A 19,334-nucleotide genomic window follows, 5' to 3' on the forward strand; every position below is an offset into this window, starting at 1 on the left:
CTGATAGGACAGCGTCAGAGGCTGTGAGGAGGCTCCACCTCAGAAGAATCGCTGCGGTCACTCATTTACATATTTAGAAAAAAAGCTCATAACTTTTAAAACCATAAACGTTTTGGGACACAATTTTCACTAGTATTATCAGTGTGACGGCGCCTATTAGATTAGCGAGGAGATTGGGCATTACTAAACTAGTGACAGATCCTCTTTAAGAGAGGTAGCATTTTCATTAACATCATCTTTCTGCACCTCTACATTCACTGGAAATGTTTTTATAGCCTGTGCCCTATAGTCCTATCTCAAATAGCATATGTTGCGATCTTTGCGGTAGAAACGCTGCAATTCTGCCACAAAAATCACAAATTTGAAATAATATATATATATTTTTAAATCTAAATTAATAAAAGAAAGCCAATACATACCCCCCAGCATTGTCATAGCGACGCGTTCCTCTATTCCCCGTGCAGCCCGGCCTCCTGGAATGACGTTTCATTCCAGCCAATCACAGGCTGCAGCGGTCACATGGGCTGCAGGATTATCCCAGGAGGCCCGGCTTCACAGACAACAGAGGAATGCGTCACAATCACAATGGCCGGGGGTAAGTATTGGCTTTTTGTTTTGTACCAGCCCTGCTTTCCGCAGCGGAGGTTTCGAGCGAAAATCTGCACCACAATTTGGTGTGGTTTTCCTGGACGGAATCCCCTGCGGGTTGTTGGTTGTATCCGACCCATGGGAACATACCCTAAATTTTCAGAAACCTCCTCAGTCCTCTAAAAAATCCTTCTATGGCAAAACACTATATACTAGACAGTAAGGAGGTGGAAGGAAGGAGACGCAGCTGCAATTTCTCGCTCAGTGTTTAACTAACACAGCATGAGCGGGAGAGGGGAGGAGAGACATCGGATTGGCTCAGAGCACACAGCACAGCTCTGACATCACAGCAGGAAGAGCCCGCCCACTCAGCAGGTATCGTTGTATAGTTGGACAGAAACCAGTAGGGAGAAGGGAATAGGTCCAACATTCAGTATGCAGGTTACACATTATAGGTTACACTATATATATATATATATATATATATATATATATATATATATATAAAAATTCTGTTTTAAAAATCAATAAAAAAATGTAAATATGAAAAAAAAAAAAATCCCTCCATAGGCAGCTGTTATATATATATATATATATATATATATATAACAGCTGCCTATGGAGGGATTTTTTTTTTTTTTTCATATTTACATTTTTTTATTGATTTTTAAAACAGAATTTTTTTTCCCCAGTAACACTCCACCTTGTCTTTTTAAGTGAGAGTGAACATTATAATGACTTAGTGGCACAGCAGCGACGTCCATCTGTCTGGATCACAATGGGCACGATGCCCTCATCTCTAACGCCATGAACTCTGACTCTTCCTTTAATCTCAACGCAGCAGTAAATCCCAAATTCCCTGTATATAACAATTCCAAATGTGAATGTGATTAAACTGCACAACAGACTAGGCAGTAATTTAATGTGCCAGTGCTAGAAATCCTATTCTAAAGAAAACTGTCTGACCTGATGCGTCACGTTGGCTTCTTTTATCGGTGCCGTGGAGCCGCTCTTGCCTATTCATATGGAAATAGCAATGTTCAGTTTATTCTTGTTCAGATTATGTGACATTCAGGTTGAAATTAAAATTTGTTAACACCTTTCAGTCTGGCAATACATAACGAAGCGCAATTCCTGCAAACCAGCTGCGTGCCAAGCATGCTGCATTACTAGCGGGCACAATGTTGTACGTATATAAAAACAAAACCTAAAGGGGAGAGGAGATAAATAAAAGGAGTTTCTAGGAATATATGTATATTTTGTTGCGGAAAATCTGCAGCATAATACAGTGGCAGCAGAGGGCATGAGATTTGAACAAATTTCATCCACACGCTGCGGAAATGATAAGCGGAAAAAAACGCTCAGAAATTGACCTGCGGTGCAGTTTTTTTATCTGCAGCCTGTCAATTGTATTTGCGTAATCGCTGCTTTTTTGTTGCGGGTTTTCCCCATTGAATTCAAAGGGGAGGTAAAACCCACAACAAATAGCAGAGGTTACGATTTTTGCGGTGGAAAAGCTGTGATTCCGCTGTAAAAATCGCAACTCAGGCAAACAAACAAAATCTCATACTTACCTAGCCTCCTGGGATGACGTTTCATCCCATGTGACGGCTGCAGCGGTCGCATGGGATGAAACATCATCCCAGGGCTGCAGAACGTCAGAGGGACGTGTCGCCACGGTAAGTATAGCTTTTTTTTTTCATTGCAGGATTTCTGCAGCGGTCATTTCCCAGGCGAAAAACGGCACCACAATTTGGTGCTTTTTTTCGGCCAGAATTCCCTGCGGGCAGCAGGGCGGATATGCTGTGTACCTTCACGCAGCGTATCCACCCTGTGTGAACTTACCGTTTTAGTGGCCTTTTTCTTTCCAGCGATTTTTTTTTTTTTTTTCGTGTGGCCAGATGTTACATTAAAGTCTATATTGAAATATAAAACGCACTACAAACAGCATTTTTTTGTTTGTGTTGTTTTTTTCTTCCGTTTTTCCCATACGTTTTCTATAGGATTTCAGAAACACCATTAAAAAAAAAGCATGTTACAGATGTAACAAAATAAAAAACCGCCTGAAAAAACTGCTATGAAAAACATAAAAAAATGTTTACAAGAAAATAAAAAACACTAAAAGAACAAAGTGCGTATGAAGGAGGCCTTAAAGGGTTTATCTGGTCTGGACAGCTCAATGCTTATATTGTATGTTGGGTCAAGCTGAGGTATAACTACGCAATTTCCCTTTAAGTAAACAGAAAATTGCCGTAGGTTGAAAATCCCACAGCCGCACTGACAAGTGGAACACAATCTGTCAGCGTGTGTGGGCAGCAGAGCTGTGTAATAACTAATAATTTGAGCATTTTCTGCCTCTCTCCCCAGAGTAGCACATGTCATTTTAGCCATTATGATGTTCTAGAAAATCACATCCTTCATACTCATCGCCGCAAACATCTCAATCAGAACAGCGATGGCTCACGGTTTATTTAGGGTTTTACAAACGGCAGGAAAGCAGCAATTGTCCACTGAGCACCCATCATACAACGGTCACCTGTAATGGGGGGTCATACTTTTGGATTGCGGTCTGTTTAAAGGGACTTTAACAAATTTAACACATGTCAATAAGTGTCATATCAGTTAAGGGGGAACTGCAGTCAAAATGATCTTCTGATACGTCATAGATACATGTGAGAAGATCATGTGATGTCTGTGATCTCGGACCACAACTGATTTCCAGAATGAAAGGTCTCTTAAAACAGCTCTAAATCCTTTGGGACTGCTCAGAGATTTCTATTTGGCTCTTTTTAGATGAACAAGTGTAAACTCGGACATGAAGAACAATTGTTTTTCAGGTCTAAATCGCACCCGTGTGGGACCCGCTTTCACGGATCCCTCATAGACGGATCTATTGAGGGATCCGTGAAAACTTACAAAAATAGGACATGGCCCATTTATTCATGGGTCCTTCACACGGTCCTTTAAAACAACGGCCGTGTGAACAGCCCATAGATATACATGCGTCCGTGTAACTGCTGTAACAAAAAATCCATCACACGGACGATATTTACGTTCGTCTGTTAAGGCTTTAATGGAAATCTGATACAACGTACTAAGCAAACGGCCATTCATATCAAAAGCAGTGACAGAAATCTCAGTACCAAAGGGGTTTGAGTTGTCTATTGAGACATTTCATTCTGGAAATCAGTACTGGTCCGAGATCACAATCGTCACCAATGTAATTTTCTCACATGTACTGTAAAGATGAGCGAATTTTCCAAAATTTGTTTCGGAGCCGATTCTGCGGCGAAATTCGATCCAAATAAATTTGCCGCAAATCACAAATGCCTTGATTGCCCTGTCTGACTGTCTCTGACTGATGTCTTCTAGGACTGTTGGATAGAGACTCCGTAATGAATACAGAGATATTCGTTTCGGGCCCTTTTACATGGCAGAATATAGATACAATACAGTTTGTCAATCAGCGTTCGTTTGTTTAATTCAAATGAAACAATGATCGGAATATATCGGGACGAAGGTTTGTGAACACGATGGTTCGTCCACATACAGTTTGCATTTTGTGCAAGCGACCATTTTTCTGGTCAAATAAAAGATGTGATCAGCCGACAAACTAACCTTTCCCCGATCATTGTAAAGGGGCCAAAAATCCACAATCAGTTTATAGTCAAATTCTGATAATCCGCAACTTGTTTACAGCAAATAATATCTCATATGCCAAACTTTATCAGGTTCTATTAAAGGGGTTGGCTCACCCCAGACATTGGTGGAATATCACGAGGATATGCCACAACGTCTGATTGGCAGGGGTCCAGTTGCCGTAACAAAGAACGAAGGGACAGCAGTGCTTGGAATGCCTCGTGCCACTTTGTTTTCTGCTGGCGCATGGACGGCCATCAACTTTAAGAACCGAACATTAGTGACATATCCCAGCGATATGCCATCAATTTCTGGGGTGAGCCTACTCCTTTAATTCCCAATTAAAGGAATTGTACTGTATTTCCCTACTGTATTTTTTTTTTTTTTTACCAGAGATTCATTTTAAGTGATCATTATATTTATACACGTTTTCTAAAAATTCTCAAAGGCTAAAAAGATGAAAACTGCTCTGGAAACCCCATTGTGATGCCTAGAAGCAGTAAAGGGGAACAAAGCATCATGGTCCCAAATGTCATTAGTCCTAACGCTATATTTATGTATAAACATATACTTGGTAGAAGTGATCTTACAATTGCTAATATAATCTACATTCATATCTAGGTAACTTTGTAAGTACCTTACAGGTATGGACACCTTTTGGGCAATTTTTTTTATTGCATGTATTTTGTGCTAACACAAATTTTTGTAGTAGGTTTTTATTTACAATTTCCAACCATTTTCGTTCTGCAGCCTGCATGTATTCCAATATATAGCAAGCTGCATAATGTCGCTCATTCTGAAATCCGACAGACTTGCTCTCGGATGTGCTTGATCTCCAGTGGCTTCTGTGATCTACTGAACGCTGATCTAAGAGGAATTATGATCAAATCAAAGTTGTTAAGCTCCCTCTAGTGGTGGTGGCGAGAAGCCAGAATTTTGTTATTTAACTCTGACCGCTATAAAGATAAATGGAGAAATTGTCCAGTATGTTATAGGTTTTGTACAGGATTAGAAAACATGTCTGCTTTCTTATAGAAACAGCGCCACACCTGTCCACCCCTTAACGACATCCAATGTATGGGTACATCGTTGTCGTTAAGGACTTAATGCAATACAACATATGGGTACGTTGTATATTACACCTGACACCCTGCTGCATGACCAGGACCGGAGCTAGCCTCCGATCCGGCCGATTAACCCCTTAGATGCAGTGCTCAAAAGCGAGAGCCGGATCTATGGTGTTTCCTAGTAGATCGGAACCCTGCAATACAAATCACTGAGTTCCGATGGCTGCTCTGGCAGACCGGAGGCCTAACTATGGCCTCCTGTCTGCCAAGTACGGAAGCCTGCTGGTCCCACCTGGAGGCGGGGCCTAAAAGGCTTCCGGTCGCTAAAGAAAGTTGGCGCAGGCTCAGAAGCTGAGCCTGCGACATCAGCCACCGTTGTCAGCTGTATGTGACAGCTGACACTGTACTGTAATGGCAGGGAACGGAGCTAGCTCTGATCCTTGCCATTAACCCCTTAGATGCCGCGATCAAAAGCGATCGCGGCATCTTAGTAGTTTATAGCGATCGGCATTGACACGATGTGATCGTCAAGCTGGCGATCTCCGCTATTGCAACCTGAGAGGTCTAACAATGGCTTCCTGGTCTGCCACGTACGATAGCCTATTAGGCCCCACCCAGAGAAGGGACCTAATAGGCTTGCTGTCAGTAAATGACTAACCGCTCTAATGCATTGCACTACGTGGGTAGTGTAAAGATCAGAGGTGCAGGCCCTCAGGACTTGAGGGGACTTAGGGGACTCCTAGTAGGACAAAAAAAAAAGTTTCATAAAAGTGTCAAAATAAAGTTTCTACACCGCATTTTTTCCTATAATAAGTTTTTTATTATAGGAAAAAAGTGAACACGTTAAAAAAAGGTACACAAATTTGGTATCGGCCCATCCGTAGCAACCCAAACTATAAAACTGTAATGTTATTTTTCCCGCACGGTGAACACCGCAAAAAACATAAGTAAAAAAGAATGCCAGAATCTCTATTTTTTTTATAACCACCCCTCCCAAAACATGGAATAAAAAGTGATCAAAAAGTCACATGTACCCCAAAATGGTACCAATAAAAACTACAACCAGTCCCGCAAAAAACAAGCCCTTTTTTGACTGAAAAATAAAAAAGTTATGGCTCTCAGAATATGGTGACATAAAAAATAAATAACATTTTTAAAAAAGTTTTTGTTTTTTTTGCGCAAACGCTGCTAAACGTAAAAAAAAACGTAATGGCATCGACCCACGGAATAAAGTAAAATTGGCATTTATAGCCCACAGTGAACGCCGTAAATAAATAAGTAAAAAAACATTGTCAGAATTGCTGGTTTTTGGTCAACTTACTTGCCAAAAAATGGAATAAAAAGTGATCAAAAAATCACGTGTACCCCAAAATGGTACCAATGAAAACTACAGATTGTCCCGCAACAAATAAGATCTCACACAAATCCGGTGGAGAAAAAATAAAAAAGTTCTGGCTCTCAGAATATATAGACACAAAATGTGCAGAGTGTTCCAAAAGTGGTTAAGATTGGGCACCATTTATCAGTGCGACACCGGCCACATATCTATAAATTATTATTTATTTACCCCATTATTATACCTTCTTATTATACCCTGATGTACTCTGCAGAGCTTACATATGCCCCCACATTATAAACTGAAATACCAGCAATACCCCAAACAGAACTACTACCAAGCAAATGTGCACGCTGAAAGCCAAATGGCGCTCCCTCCATTCTGAGCCCTACAGCGTGCCCAAACAGCAGTTTACATCCACATATATGGCATCGCCATACCCGGGAGAACCCGCTTCAAATTTTATGAGGTATTTGTCTTTGGTGGCACAAACTGGGCACAGCATATTGTGCACTAAAATGGCATATCAGTGGAAAATTGCACTTTTCACTTTACACCATCTGCTGCGCATTAATTTCTCATGAAAAAACAGCTGTGGGGTCAAAATGCTCACTACACCCCTTAAAATGCCTTAAGGGGTGTAGTTTCCAAAATAGGGGTCACTACTTGGGGGTTTGTTTTACTATTTGACCTCAGAGCCCTGCAATTGTGGGCCAATTGTGTGAAAATCACCAAAATAGAACTCAAATGTGCATGGTGCTCTTCACTTCTAAGCCCTGTCATATGTCCAGGCAAATGATAAATGCCTTGAGGGATGTAGTTTCTAAAATGGGTTCACTTCTTGGGAGCTACCACTGTACTCTGGTACCTTTAGGATTTTGCAAATGCAACATGGCGCCCAAAATCCAAGCCAGCAAAATCTGCATGCCAAATAGCGCTCCTGCCTTTCTGAGCCCTGCCGTGTGTCCAAACAGCAGTTTATGACCCAATATGGGGTTTTATCGTAATCGGGAGAAATTGCTTTTCAAATAATGGGGTGCTTTTTCTCCTTTATGCCTCGTAAAAATTCAAAATTTCCACATTTTATCAGAAGAAAAGTAATTTTTAATTTCACAGCATAATTCCAGTAAATTCAACAAAAAAACTGTGGGGTTAAAATGCTCACTATACACCTTGATAAATTCCTTCCGGATTGTAGTTTCCCAAATGGGGTCACTTTTGGGGTGTTTCCACTGTTTTGTCCCCACAGGGGCTTTGCAAATGCGACATGGCGCCGCAAACCATTCCAGCTAAATTTGAGCTCCAAAGGCCAAATGGTGCTCCTTCCCTTCTAAGCCCTGCTGTGGGTCCAAACAGCAGTTTATCACCACATATGGGGTATTGCCGTGCTCAGAAGAGCCTGCTTTACAAATGTTGGGGTACTTTTTTCTCCTTTATCTATTGTGAAAATGGAAAAGTCTTAGCTAAAGATACATTTTATTAGAAAAAACTTAGATTTTCATTTTCACTGCCTAATTCCACTAAATTCAGCAAAAAACCTGTGGGGTCAAAATGCTCACTATACCCCTTGATAAATTCCTTTAGGGGTGTAGTTTCCCAGATGGGGTCACTTTTGGGAGGTTTCCACTGATTTGGTCCCTCGGGCTTTGCAAATGCAACATGACACCCGAAAACCAATCCAGCAAACTTGAGCTCCAAAAGCCAAATGGCACTTCCATTCTGAGCCCCGCCGTGTGTCCAAACAGACGTTTATTACCACATATGGGGTATTGCCGTAATCGGGAGAAATTGCTTTTCAAATGTTGGGGTGCTTTTTCTCCTTTATGCCTTGTAAATATTGAAGATTTCTACATTTTATAGGAAAAAAAATTTCGTATTTACTTCCCAATTCCACTAAATTCAGCAAAAAAACCTGCTGGGTTAAAATGCTCACTATACATCTTGATAAATTCCTTGAGGGGTGTAGATTGCCAAATGGTGTCTTTTTTTTTGGGGGGGGGGGGGGTTTCCACTGGTTTGGCACCACAAGACCTCTGCAAACCTGACATGGTGCCTAAAATATATTCTAATAAAATGGAGGTGCCAAAATCCACGAGGTGCTCCTTTGTTTCTGAGGCCGGTGCTTCAGTCCAGTAACACACTAGGGTCACATGTGAGATATTTCTAAAATTGCAGAATCTGGGCAATAAATATGAACTTGCGTTTCTCTGGTAAAATCTTCTGTGTTACAGAAAAAAAAAAAAATTAATGCAGATTTTCTGCAAAAAATAAATACATTTGTAAATTTGACCTCCACTTTGCTTTAATTCCTGTGAAACACCAAAAGGGTTCAGAAACATTCTAAATGCTGTTCCGAATACTTTGAGGGGTTCAGTTTTTAAAATGGGGTGTTTTATAAGGTGTTTATAACATATAAGGCCCTCAAAGCCACTTCAGATCTGAACTGGTCCTTGAAAAAATAGCCTTTTGAAATTTTCTTGAAAATGTGAGAAATCGCTGCTAAAGTTCTAAGCCTTGTAACGTCCTGGAAAAATAAAAGAATGTTCAAAAAACAATGCCAACATAAAGTAGACATATGGGAAATATTAACTAGTAACTATTTTGTGTGGTATTACCATCTGTTTTACAAGTAGATACATTTGAATTTAGAAAAATGCAAATTTTTGCAAATTTTCTCTAAAGTTTTGTATTTTTCACAGATAAAGACTGAATGTATCAACCAAATTTTACCACTAACTTTAAGTACAATGTGTCATGAGAAAACAATCTCAGAATCGCTTGAAAAAACAAAAGCATTCCAAAGTTATTATCACATAAAGTGACACGTCAGATTTGAAAAAAAATAGCCTGGTCCATTAGGTGAAAACAGGCTGTATTCTTAAGGGGTTGAACTCCTAGCAAAATGATCAGAAGTTTTTGGAATTGTCATATACAATGACACTTACTAGGAATACTGTACCTCACCCACTTGTCTCAAAAGCTTAAATGTGCCTTTCCAGGAAAAACTGTTCAGCTCTGTAATGCCCGGAGCAGGATCCGAGGGGGCGGAGCATGATAGTCATGTTTTCTCATTCCTTGTGCCATGCTCCGTCTCCCGCAGGCCCTGCACTAGGGTGTATCAGTTTTGCATGGAGTGTTTGTTTAATTGTAATTCTTAGAAACCTATCTAGCTATATTAGGCTCTGAATCAATATTCATGTCAGTCTTGACAGTATCAAAATTTCCAAATGACAATCATTGAGATGAATATTAAAGGGGTTGTCCACGAACGGACTACTGGTGACCTATCCACAGGATTGGTCATCAGTATATAATCGGTGGGGGTCCGACACCCAGTCCGATTAGCCGCCCAAGCTGCCTCCGGGCGCTGGATGTTTTGAAGGGTATGCAGTAGTTGGAGCCGGAAGCAGATGGCTCCGACTACTGCATAGGGGCCGTTCTGCAGAAATTTAATTTAACCCAATATATGTATTGTGTGGAACACACTTTGAGGGCCCCAGGAATTAATGTGTCTTCATAAGTTGCTGTCAGCCATCGATCGGTCTGCGTGGAGCACTCGGGTCTATAGGTTAGTCCTCCTGCTGGAATTGCGGTGACAACAATGACATATTACACTTACTCATCCCACCGTTCATTGAGCAATGTCTCCAGGGCCACAGCTTTAACATCCAGAGCTCCTGGGGAAGGCCACTGATTGGTCAGGTGAGTGGTTAACTCCTGTCTTGATCTTAAGTCATTATTCTTTAGTACAGTCCTGTGAAGATATAGACAGGGAACTCCTTCATTTTCTATCAACATAGAGGCCAAACAACGAATGGAGGCACGATGGACGCTCACAGGGGAATGGAGATGAAAAATGGCTGGAATATTACGAAAGGCCGACATCCCAATGGCCTAATAAAGAAGACATGATTTCCTATGTGTGCACTAAAAGAACAGGCATATCCTGAGTATTGGTGATAATGTCCTATCCGTTAAGTCATATTTGCTGGTAGAAGATATTTTTTAAAGAGGCACTCCGATTTCACAAGATATTCTACTCTATAACTAAAAAATTTACTCACCACAATGCTTTGATCAATCGATTGGACTGATCATAAAAAAACTACTACTACATTATAGTCTCGGTCTCCAGAACAGCTCTCTATAACAAATCTCAACAGGGGGAGACCAGGCTATACATGCGTGTCCTCCTCTTCCCTGGTGGACGGGACTAAAACCAACTTGTTCTTGCAAACTACAGTGACCCCAGATCAGCTATAGAGAGTGACTGAGAAATATCCCAATATGTCTGCTACATGGGGTAACATATGCTAACGGCAGCCATAAAAAAAATACTTTTCTTGCTAATTCTGGATCAGTGGAAAATTGATAAAGATTACAGTGCCTATAGGTCACTATAATGGATGGCATATAAATCTGCATGTGTGTATATATATATATATTTATACTCCATTCAGGACAATGCAGATTTATTTGCTTTTCATGGGGTTATGATGACAAAGCTGGATGACAATCCCTATGGGCACCGTAATGGCTGCCATTAATGGTTGTCACCCTTGGGATTGCCGCATCTGTTAGACTGAGATAAATTTAAAAAAACCTTAAAGAAAATGTCATTCACCTTTGCAACTAATGTTTTTTATGCCTCCGGTGTATCTAAAATAGAAAGTGAAGCAAATAGTTTTGATTAAAAATCTGCTACTGTTTTGCGTCTACAGCTCCTATGCAGACCTATGTGTTTCCGTGGCTACGTACAAACAAATAATCTAATCCTGCAGTCATTCTCACTTTCCTCTGTCCCTTACTGCTTACTTATATACATTCAGTTAGCAAGAAGAAGGAGACAGCTAGGAGTCAATATGACTGCAGGATCAGACTATACAGGGTCGGTTTGGATTCTGTAACCATTGAGACACATAGGTCTGCATAGGAGCTGTAAACACAAAATGCTAGGAGATTTTTAATTTCTAGTATATGCAAAGTTGTTTTATTTTTTAATTTAGATATGGTGAAGCAATAAAATACAAATGGTTGCAAAGGTAGCTTCGGAAACTCCCATTCATTTCAGTAAAGGGTGACGAAGTATGCGGGGCCACTTCTCCATTGATGGTTGGCACCTGGATAGGCCAGTTCTTGGCATTGAAAGTAGTCCCAGCTGCTTGACAATCCCCGACTTTTATAACATATTTGACTGACCTGTTATAAAACAATGTTTCTCTATATCACCTCATTAAAGGGGTTGTCTCAAAATCAGCCACAGGATAGGTGATAATTGTCTGATTGCTGGGGGCTCCACCATTGGGACTCCCATCGATCGCAAGAACGAACCCCCAATTTTTCCTTACTGCGGGAGTTAGAATGCACCCACCGCTCCATTGAATTTCTATGAGACTGACGGAAAGGCTGTTTCTATCATTCCCATAGACTATGAACTGAGGCGGCGTGCATGTTCAACCGCCACTTTATTAAGTGTCCTCCTCACTGCGGTCGAGCAATGAGGACAAACAGGTGGTTTGGAATCCCCGTTCTTGCGATCGGCGGGGTTTCAAGCGGTGGGGCCCCCAGTGATCAGACAGTTATAGCCTATCCTGTGGATTCTGGGAAAACCCATGTGTATTCTGGGAATACCCTTTAAGCCATGTAGCAATTCCATGCATGAGTCCAAGTCATACTGTATATTCTACTTTAGTTTGGAAAAAGAGGATTTGCACAAAATTATCGTCAAGATAATTTTTCCGCTATGTATTATTTTGATGCAATGAATGTTGACAGATTCTCGATCATCTAGGATCCATGATCATAAGTGCAGGTGTGGAAGAGCGCATCATTGTACAATAATTTTACCTAATTCCCTGCAATGACAGGAGAAATAAAGACAAAAGGAAAATGGGAATTTCACATAAAAACACATTTAGAAAATGTTAATTTACACCTAGTGATGGTTTAATAAGTTAATTTCCATGTATTCGGCTGCTGGAACGTCTGGTGATCAGCTGTCATCATTAGCGGGAGATGCCGGCACATCTATATTTCCCCTACCGTTACACAGCGCCAATAGGGGGAACCATGTAAAACACGGTTGTGAATATTCCAGAACCTAGAGCCATTCCCTGCTGACTCACGGAGGGGGGTCTTGAGGCAGGGACCCCCTCTATGATGTTCATATTCTTATAGGAATGTATATGTTCTTTACATTGTGAAAGCTTTTCTGTTACTATATATTTTCTACATTGTAGCACTGTGGCTGGAATTTTTTTTTTAGGCCAGGCTTTGTGTCAGCTGTATGTTAATTACCCCTTCCTACATCGGTGTCATGTGACAACTAAGCTCTACCTACAGCGGAAATAAAATGAAGGATAGGCCTCGTTCACATCTGTGTTGGCGGCTCCGTTAGGGGCCTCTGTCACAGATCCGGTTGAATATACTGCACTATAGTTTCCGGAAAAGCCACAGACACCCCAACGGAAACCCAACAAAACCCATAACATTCAATGGTTCAGTCAGCCGTCGGTGGTGTCTGTCGTACGACGGAATTGGCGCTTCCGGTATTTTTATTGTTCTTCTCATCTGACGGAGCAGAACAACGGAGACACCAACTGAGGTCTGAACCAAGCATTAGATACATGTGAGTAGATCACATCGGTAAAGTTTATCATCTTGGATCACCACTAATTTCCAGAATTCTCATACCCCTTTGGAACTGCCAGATATGTATTTTCCTGGAAAACTAAGGGTAGGTGAAGAAGGCAGCTGCCTAGTGTACCACTGGGGAATGGGGCGTTGGATAAAAAATAATGGAATGAATAAAAAATAAAATTAAAAACGACAGTCCGTTGTTATTTTTTACAGCCAATAGTCGGTATGTGTAGGGCTCATAGTTATCGAGCTAAAGTTTAGGCACGGAGTGTAAAAGTGCATTCTAAAACGCCTTCTTTTTAGAACCACGGGAACTTGTCCTGCCCATGAATTAGGACTGGGGGTCCTCCAGCGCAGAGACCCCTGTTTGCCACTTAGCGCAGGGACCCCTTCTTGCCACTTGCAATTAAAAGGGGTTATCTAATTCAGACAATTCCTACCAGGCAGTCCTGTCTAGAAATCTATATTAGCGCACATTATTTATGAGATCTGGTGGTTTCCATGGTACCTTTAATATAATCACTGTGTGTGTGTATGTTTTGTTTTTTTTTGGCTGTTTAGGTCCCTAGGAAAATGCTTTCTGAAATTTCAGCTTAAAATGATAATAGACATAGTTATATCTGCAATGTGGGAAATCAGACAGGATTACAATGGAAAGAATGATGGTTACATTTAGTTTTATTAAACACTTAGGTAAAATAAAAATCTGGTTTAGCCATTATACACAAAGATACAAATAAAAATAAACCTTAATATAGTTAAAGGGGAATTCAACATTTCATCATCTTATGGACACACATCAGAAATTTACATCAATATGGATTTATAAACTTGATCCCCCCCCCCCCCCCCATTCGTTCAAAGGGCTCTGCCAGGAGATAAGCCGTGGTCTGATATGTCTGGCAATGGCTTGGAGAGTTCAGGGGAGATAGCTGTTCTAATGCTATCCTATGTGTATCAGAAAATGACATATTATTTAGAGCAGGTTTTCATTCTAAACATATAGTTTTAAAAAAAAAAAAAAAAATTTAAAGTTTATTTTTTATGTGACTATCCACTTAAAAAATAAATCTTGAAATATTCCAGTTTTCACACTGGCCACTAGAGCTGTAGGCTGATGCTTTTTGTTTTCTGCATCTCACTTGTCAGCTTTGCTTTGTAGATTGAGATATAATGTGCAGAGTCATCTCATTACCATTATAGGGCAGGGCTCTATAGTACTGCTGGAAGCCTAGATAAGGCAGAATAGAAACAATATGCACATACTGTAGATAAGGCTCTGTATACATCTCCCCTCTCTCTCCCGGATCTCTGGGGGAGGTGGCTGAACTCCATCATTTCCTGGAGACTGTAATAATCTATGACATTTTCCTGTTAATTGACTCCTATTAATTTCAGCTGCCATAAAGCAAACACACGCTGCTGCACTGTCTATACATACAATACAGAAAGGAAGTTTGTGTTTACAAAATGACTACTCCCAGGAAAGTTTAAAATAGACTAAAATCGAATTAACCCCTCTACGACACCCGCCGTATATATACGGCGCACGCCGAGTGGGGGAATATGGAGCAGGCTCACGGGCTGAGCCCGCTGCATAGAGCGAGTGTGTCGGCTGTGTGTTACAGGCGACACTTCCGGGTAACGAGCGGGATCCCGCTTGTTTAACCCGTTAAATGCCGCGGTCAATAGCGATGACTAATAACAGGGGGACGTCCAAGAGGCCCCCCCGTGGCGAGATCAGGGGGTGCCGTTGGTTAGCATTTTAGCCTGATGAAGGCCCCCAGGTCCGCCATCTTTGTACTCCTATGAAGCCGTGCCAGCCTTCATAGGAGACTGTCAGAATCACGATATACTGCAATACATTAGTCGCTTGTTAAAGTCCCTTAGGGGGACAAGTAAAAAAAAAAGTAAAAAACAGTCAAATAAGTTTTTTGTTAACATATAAAAAAAGAAAATTAAAAGCTAAAAAAAAAACATTTTCCCTCAAGCACAATGTAAAAAAAATAACAAGCTAACATAACTGGCATCGACGTCTCCGTAAAAGTCTGAACTATTACAATATATCATTATTTAGTCCGCACGGTGAACACCGTAAAAAATTAAAAACATCAGAATTGCTGTTTTTTGGTCCCTTCATCTCCCACAAAAAATGAAATAAAAAGTGATCAAAGTCTCACGTACCCCAAAATGGTACCAATATAAACCACAGCTCGCCCCGCAAAAAATAAGCCCTCACACCGCTAAATCGACGAAAAAATAAAAAAGTTACAGCTCTCAGAATATGGCGACAAAACTCAAATTTTATTTTTAACAATTAGTTTTTTCTTTGTAAAAGAAGTAAAACAAAGAAAACTATGTAAATTTGGTATCGCTGAAATCGTATTGACCCGCAGAATAAAGTTAACATGCCATTTTTACCGTACAGTGAACACCGTAAAAACAAAACCACCCAAAAGGTTGAGGAATTGCTGTTCTTCTCCTATTCCACCCCATATATATATTTTTTCTTGTTTTCCACTACATTATACGGTACAAATGGTGCTGTGAAAATCTACAACTTGTCCCGCAAAAAACAAGCCCTCATACGGCAATATTGATGGAAAAATAAATAAGTTATGGCTTGTTGAAAGTGGGGAGGAAAAAACAAAAGTGAAAATCTGAAAAATGGCTGCGGAGGGAAGGGGTTAAGGCAACTAAAAATAAATATGAGACATTCCATTTGAAGGCCCATTTAGACATTAACAAAAGTTATATTGAAATTCAAATGCCTGATTCTTCTTTCCCCCGACATCTGCCGTTGAGGTACAGTTAAGAGGTCCCCATACACGAGACCATCGATCAATCCCAACAAAATTGGTAGGCGAGACCAACTTTTGTCTTATGTGCATGGCCAACTTCTTGTGTATGGGGGCCTCCTGACTGTCCCCTGATGGTAGATGTGGGGAGAAAAAAGGGGAATGTTGGATTTCAATATGGCTGATCTTCAGTTCGACCTGCAGATAAGCTGCTCCCAGAAGAGTTTGGCAGCTCCTCATTGCAAAATAACCATTGAAATAAAAATATACGCTTGGCTGAGCATGTTTATGGCGGATTTAGAAGTGATAGCTGTCAGCCGAATGCTCATCTAACAGCCATCTAAATGGTTAGCCAGCTTTTGTCTGCCAATCACCATTATTGCCATGACTTTAGCACATGAACAGCATCTAAAAAGACCCAACTCCATTATAGGGAATAGTAAAGTCTTATTTTTCTTAAAAAAAGAGGAAGACAAGAATTGGGTCTATGTTAAGAAAATATCTGTGTGTGTAAGCTACCAACTCCAAACAGTAACACTTTATAACGCTGATAAGACACCAATATATGTCCAGTCTATATAGATAATTCTCTACAATGTATATGAGGCTTCAGCAAAACAGGAAAATCAAAAAAGAACTAAAAAGTATATAAATAAAAACAAAGAAACAAACACAAAAACACTTAAATTACACAATCATCATTATAACGCTGCCCGGATAGAAAGTCTAAGTTATAGGGTATTAATATAGTTACATGCTGTGTTAGGTCCTCCATGATGAAGCCGTCAGAGCATCTCTGTGGGGCGGCAGTGCCTGTCCAGGGTGAATGGGCTGAGGAACCATCCAATTAATCTACAATGAATGTAATTTCACGTTCCACGATATCTACCACCGCAGGCCTCCATGCTTTGCTTGGTAGTCACTGCAATTATTTGATAAATTACCTTTACGTAATTGCCAACACTTCCGAATATTTTCTGGTGACATTTTCATGTACTTTTTGTGATGTTTCTGTTTGGAATAACTGATGGTGGGGATGGGAAGGGGGGCATTATAGAATAGATTAATGAGGGGTGAAAATAGAAGACGGAGGTTGGAAAGGGAAGGAAGAAAATACTATTTTGGGAAAGGATATATACAGATAGTGGACCGTTATGTACCCGGGGTGAAAAACTCGAGTCCGGAGGTTAGGAGACATCTAAGCAGTAGTAGAAGGGTATTTGCACCAAGTTTACTAAGTGGAAATATATCAAAGTAGTTTATCCCATATTAATCTTGGATTCTTACCATTTTTGAGATATAATATTAAAATCACACGTCATGATATTCAGTCCCAAGTAGCCCTAAGGCCTCCTTATGACTGGATTCCCACATGTAGTTTTTGTTTTTTTTAAATTGAGGTCTATGGGTGGAAAATACTCCAAAGAATGTCACACCTAAAGAAAGCTCCGTCTTTAAAAAAAAGTTTGAAGTGGGGAAAAGTTGTAAAATAAAAAGCCAAAATCAAAAAACTTAGGTTGGAGGTCTTCGTAATTTGCTGTTGACTACCATCTGGCTGCCACAATTTTACAACCAAAGAAAGAGCTTTGCGAAAATCTGACCCAAAAGCTGTGTGTGAATCCATCCCAACTTCATAGGCTTATTAAGGTACGGTAGGGCCCCAGCTAAGTGTATGGGTGCCCCATTACGACTAGGGCATCGTGGGTTGTACAATGCCATAATAGGGCCGTGTACATGTACAATATCACTACCAATAAGGGACAAGGAAAATTTGGTGCTAGAATCAATAAAAAATCAAGAGTGGGACCATAAACGGTGGTTATAACAGAATTATACAACAGCAGCAAACATTCGCTCGGTTAGACTTGCTGCTCACATGTAATGACGTCAGCATTAATAATGAGATGAAGGTTCAGGTATGGGTCCATGAGATGTACCGAACCTCCGTTATGGGGCCAGCACAGTTCAGTGTGCATTGTCATTATCAGCAATTGAATAACGTTGTTTTTTTTTTCACCTTTGGTACACGCCATGTTTACTGTTAAAGACACCTCCACCTGCTTTCTCTCAGCATCTCTTTGTGTGGGTGATTACAGTGAAGTTTTTGTTATACGTTTTGTGTAGGAGTTTTCTAACCATTGTACAATTTGAATCTGGTTTCTTGAAAGAAAATTCAATAAAAATTGGAAAATTCCTTTTTATTTTTACCCATGAACTGCCGTTGCATGTGGAGGGAGGTTGCAGTACATTACTGCTTACAATCTCCTTTAGGGTATGTGCACACACACTAATTACGTCCGTAATTGACGGACGTATTTCGGCCGCAAGTACCGGACCGAACACAGTGCAGGGAGCCGGGCTCCTAGCATCATACTTATGTACGATGCTAGGAGTCCCTGCCTCGCTGCAGGACAACTGTCCCGTACTGTAATCATGTTTTCAGTACGTGACGGTAGTTCCACGGAGAGGCAGGGACTCCTAGCATCGTACATAAGTATGATGCTAGGAGCCCGGCTCCCTGCACTGTGTTCGGTCCGGGACTTGCGGCCGAAATACGTCCGTCAATTACGGACGTAATTAGTGTGTGTGCACATACCCTTACTCAGGTGTACACAGGGTCGAACTGGCCCACCAGAGTACCAGGGGATCCTCCAGTGGTCTTAGGTTATGACACAAAAATGGGCCCTAAAGTTTCAGCAGCAGACAACCCCACTCGAAGCTGATTTGGAGCCAATCACTTGCTGCTAGGGACAATTCTTATGAGACCTATTTGAATTTATTATGGATATGTCTGGTGTGCAATGATAACAGCATAAGTTAGGATCCACAGTAATATGACGTGCAAGTGTTCTGCATAGATCGACGATAGGCCCTTAAAATAGTTTCCTCTGGTGGGTCCAGGGTATGCCAGCCCAGCACTGGGTGCACACTACCATTGTATTTATGATAAATAGCATGAGCTAGCGATAGACATATACCAGTAGTCTCCAACTTGTGGTTATCCAGCTGTTGCAAAACTACAACTCCCAGCATGATAGGTTAGGTTACGACTGACTACCAGCTAAAAAAATGCAACATGATGAATCAATATTTTTACAGAGTGTCAGAGGGTTATTGGTTGTGTCCACAAAGAACATGATAACAATCCAAATTGACATTTCAGCATTTATCTCATGTCTATGCCCAGCTGGAGTCTATAGTGGCACAGTCTGAAAGTCAATTACTGGTCATTGACAGATGTGGCTCATAAATCATAGCCCTACCGTA

General features: G+C 40.7%; 1 protein-coding gene across 6 annotated transcripts in view; it reads right to left on the bottom strand.

The window, feature by feature from the left end:
- The window catches only part of RUNDC3B (RUN domain containing 3B), a 141,971-nt gene that overhangs the window by 20,661 nt on the left and 101,976 nt on the right, over positions 1–19,334 (bottom strand). For 2 of the 6 annotated variants that reach the window (XR_012847773.1, XM_075827643.1), the window contains exons 9-10: positions 10,250–10,384; positions 1,555–1,604 (exon numbers count right to left, since the gene is read on the bottom strand). The exons of 1 other annotated variant lie outside the window; for it this stretch is intronic. Coding sequence is in view for 3 of the 5 variants with exons in the window: in XM_075827643.1 (XP_075683758.1) it covers positions 1,555–1,604; positions 10,250–10,384 (185 nt within the window). In the remaining 2 variants the exon portion in view is untranslated. The remainder of the gene's footprint in view (positions 1–1,554; positions 1,605–10,249; positions 10,385–19,334) is intronic. 3 more of the 6 variants (XR_012847774.1, XM_075827642.1, XM_075827646.1) reach the window with 2 other exon arrangements.

Source organism: Rhinoderma darwinii, chromosome 5, assembly GCF_050947455.1.
Source record: "Rhinoderma darwinii isolate aRhiDar2 chromosome 5, aRhiDar2.hap1, whole genome shotgun sequence".
Taxonomy (NCBI): Eukaryota; Metazoa; Chordata; class Amphibia; order Anura; family Rhinodermatidae; genus Rhinoderma; species Rhinoderma darwinii.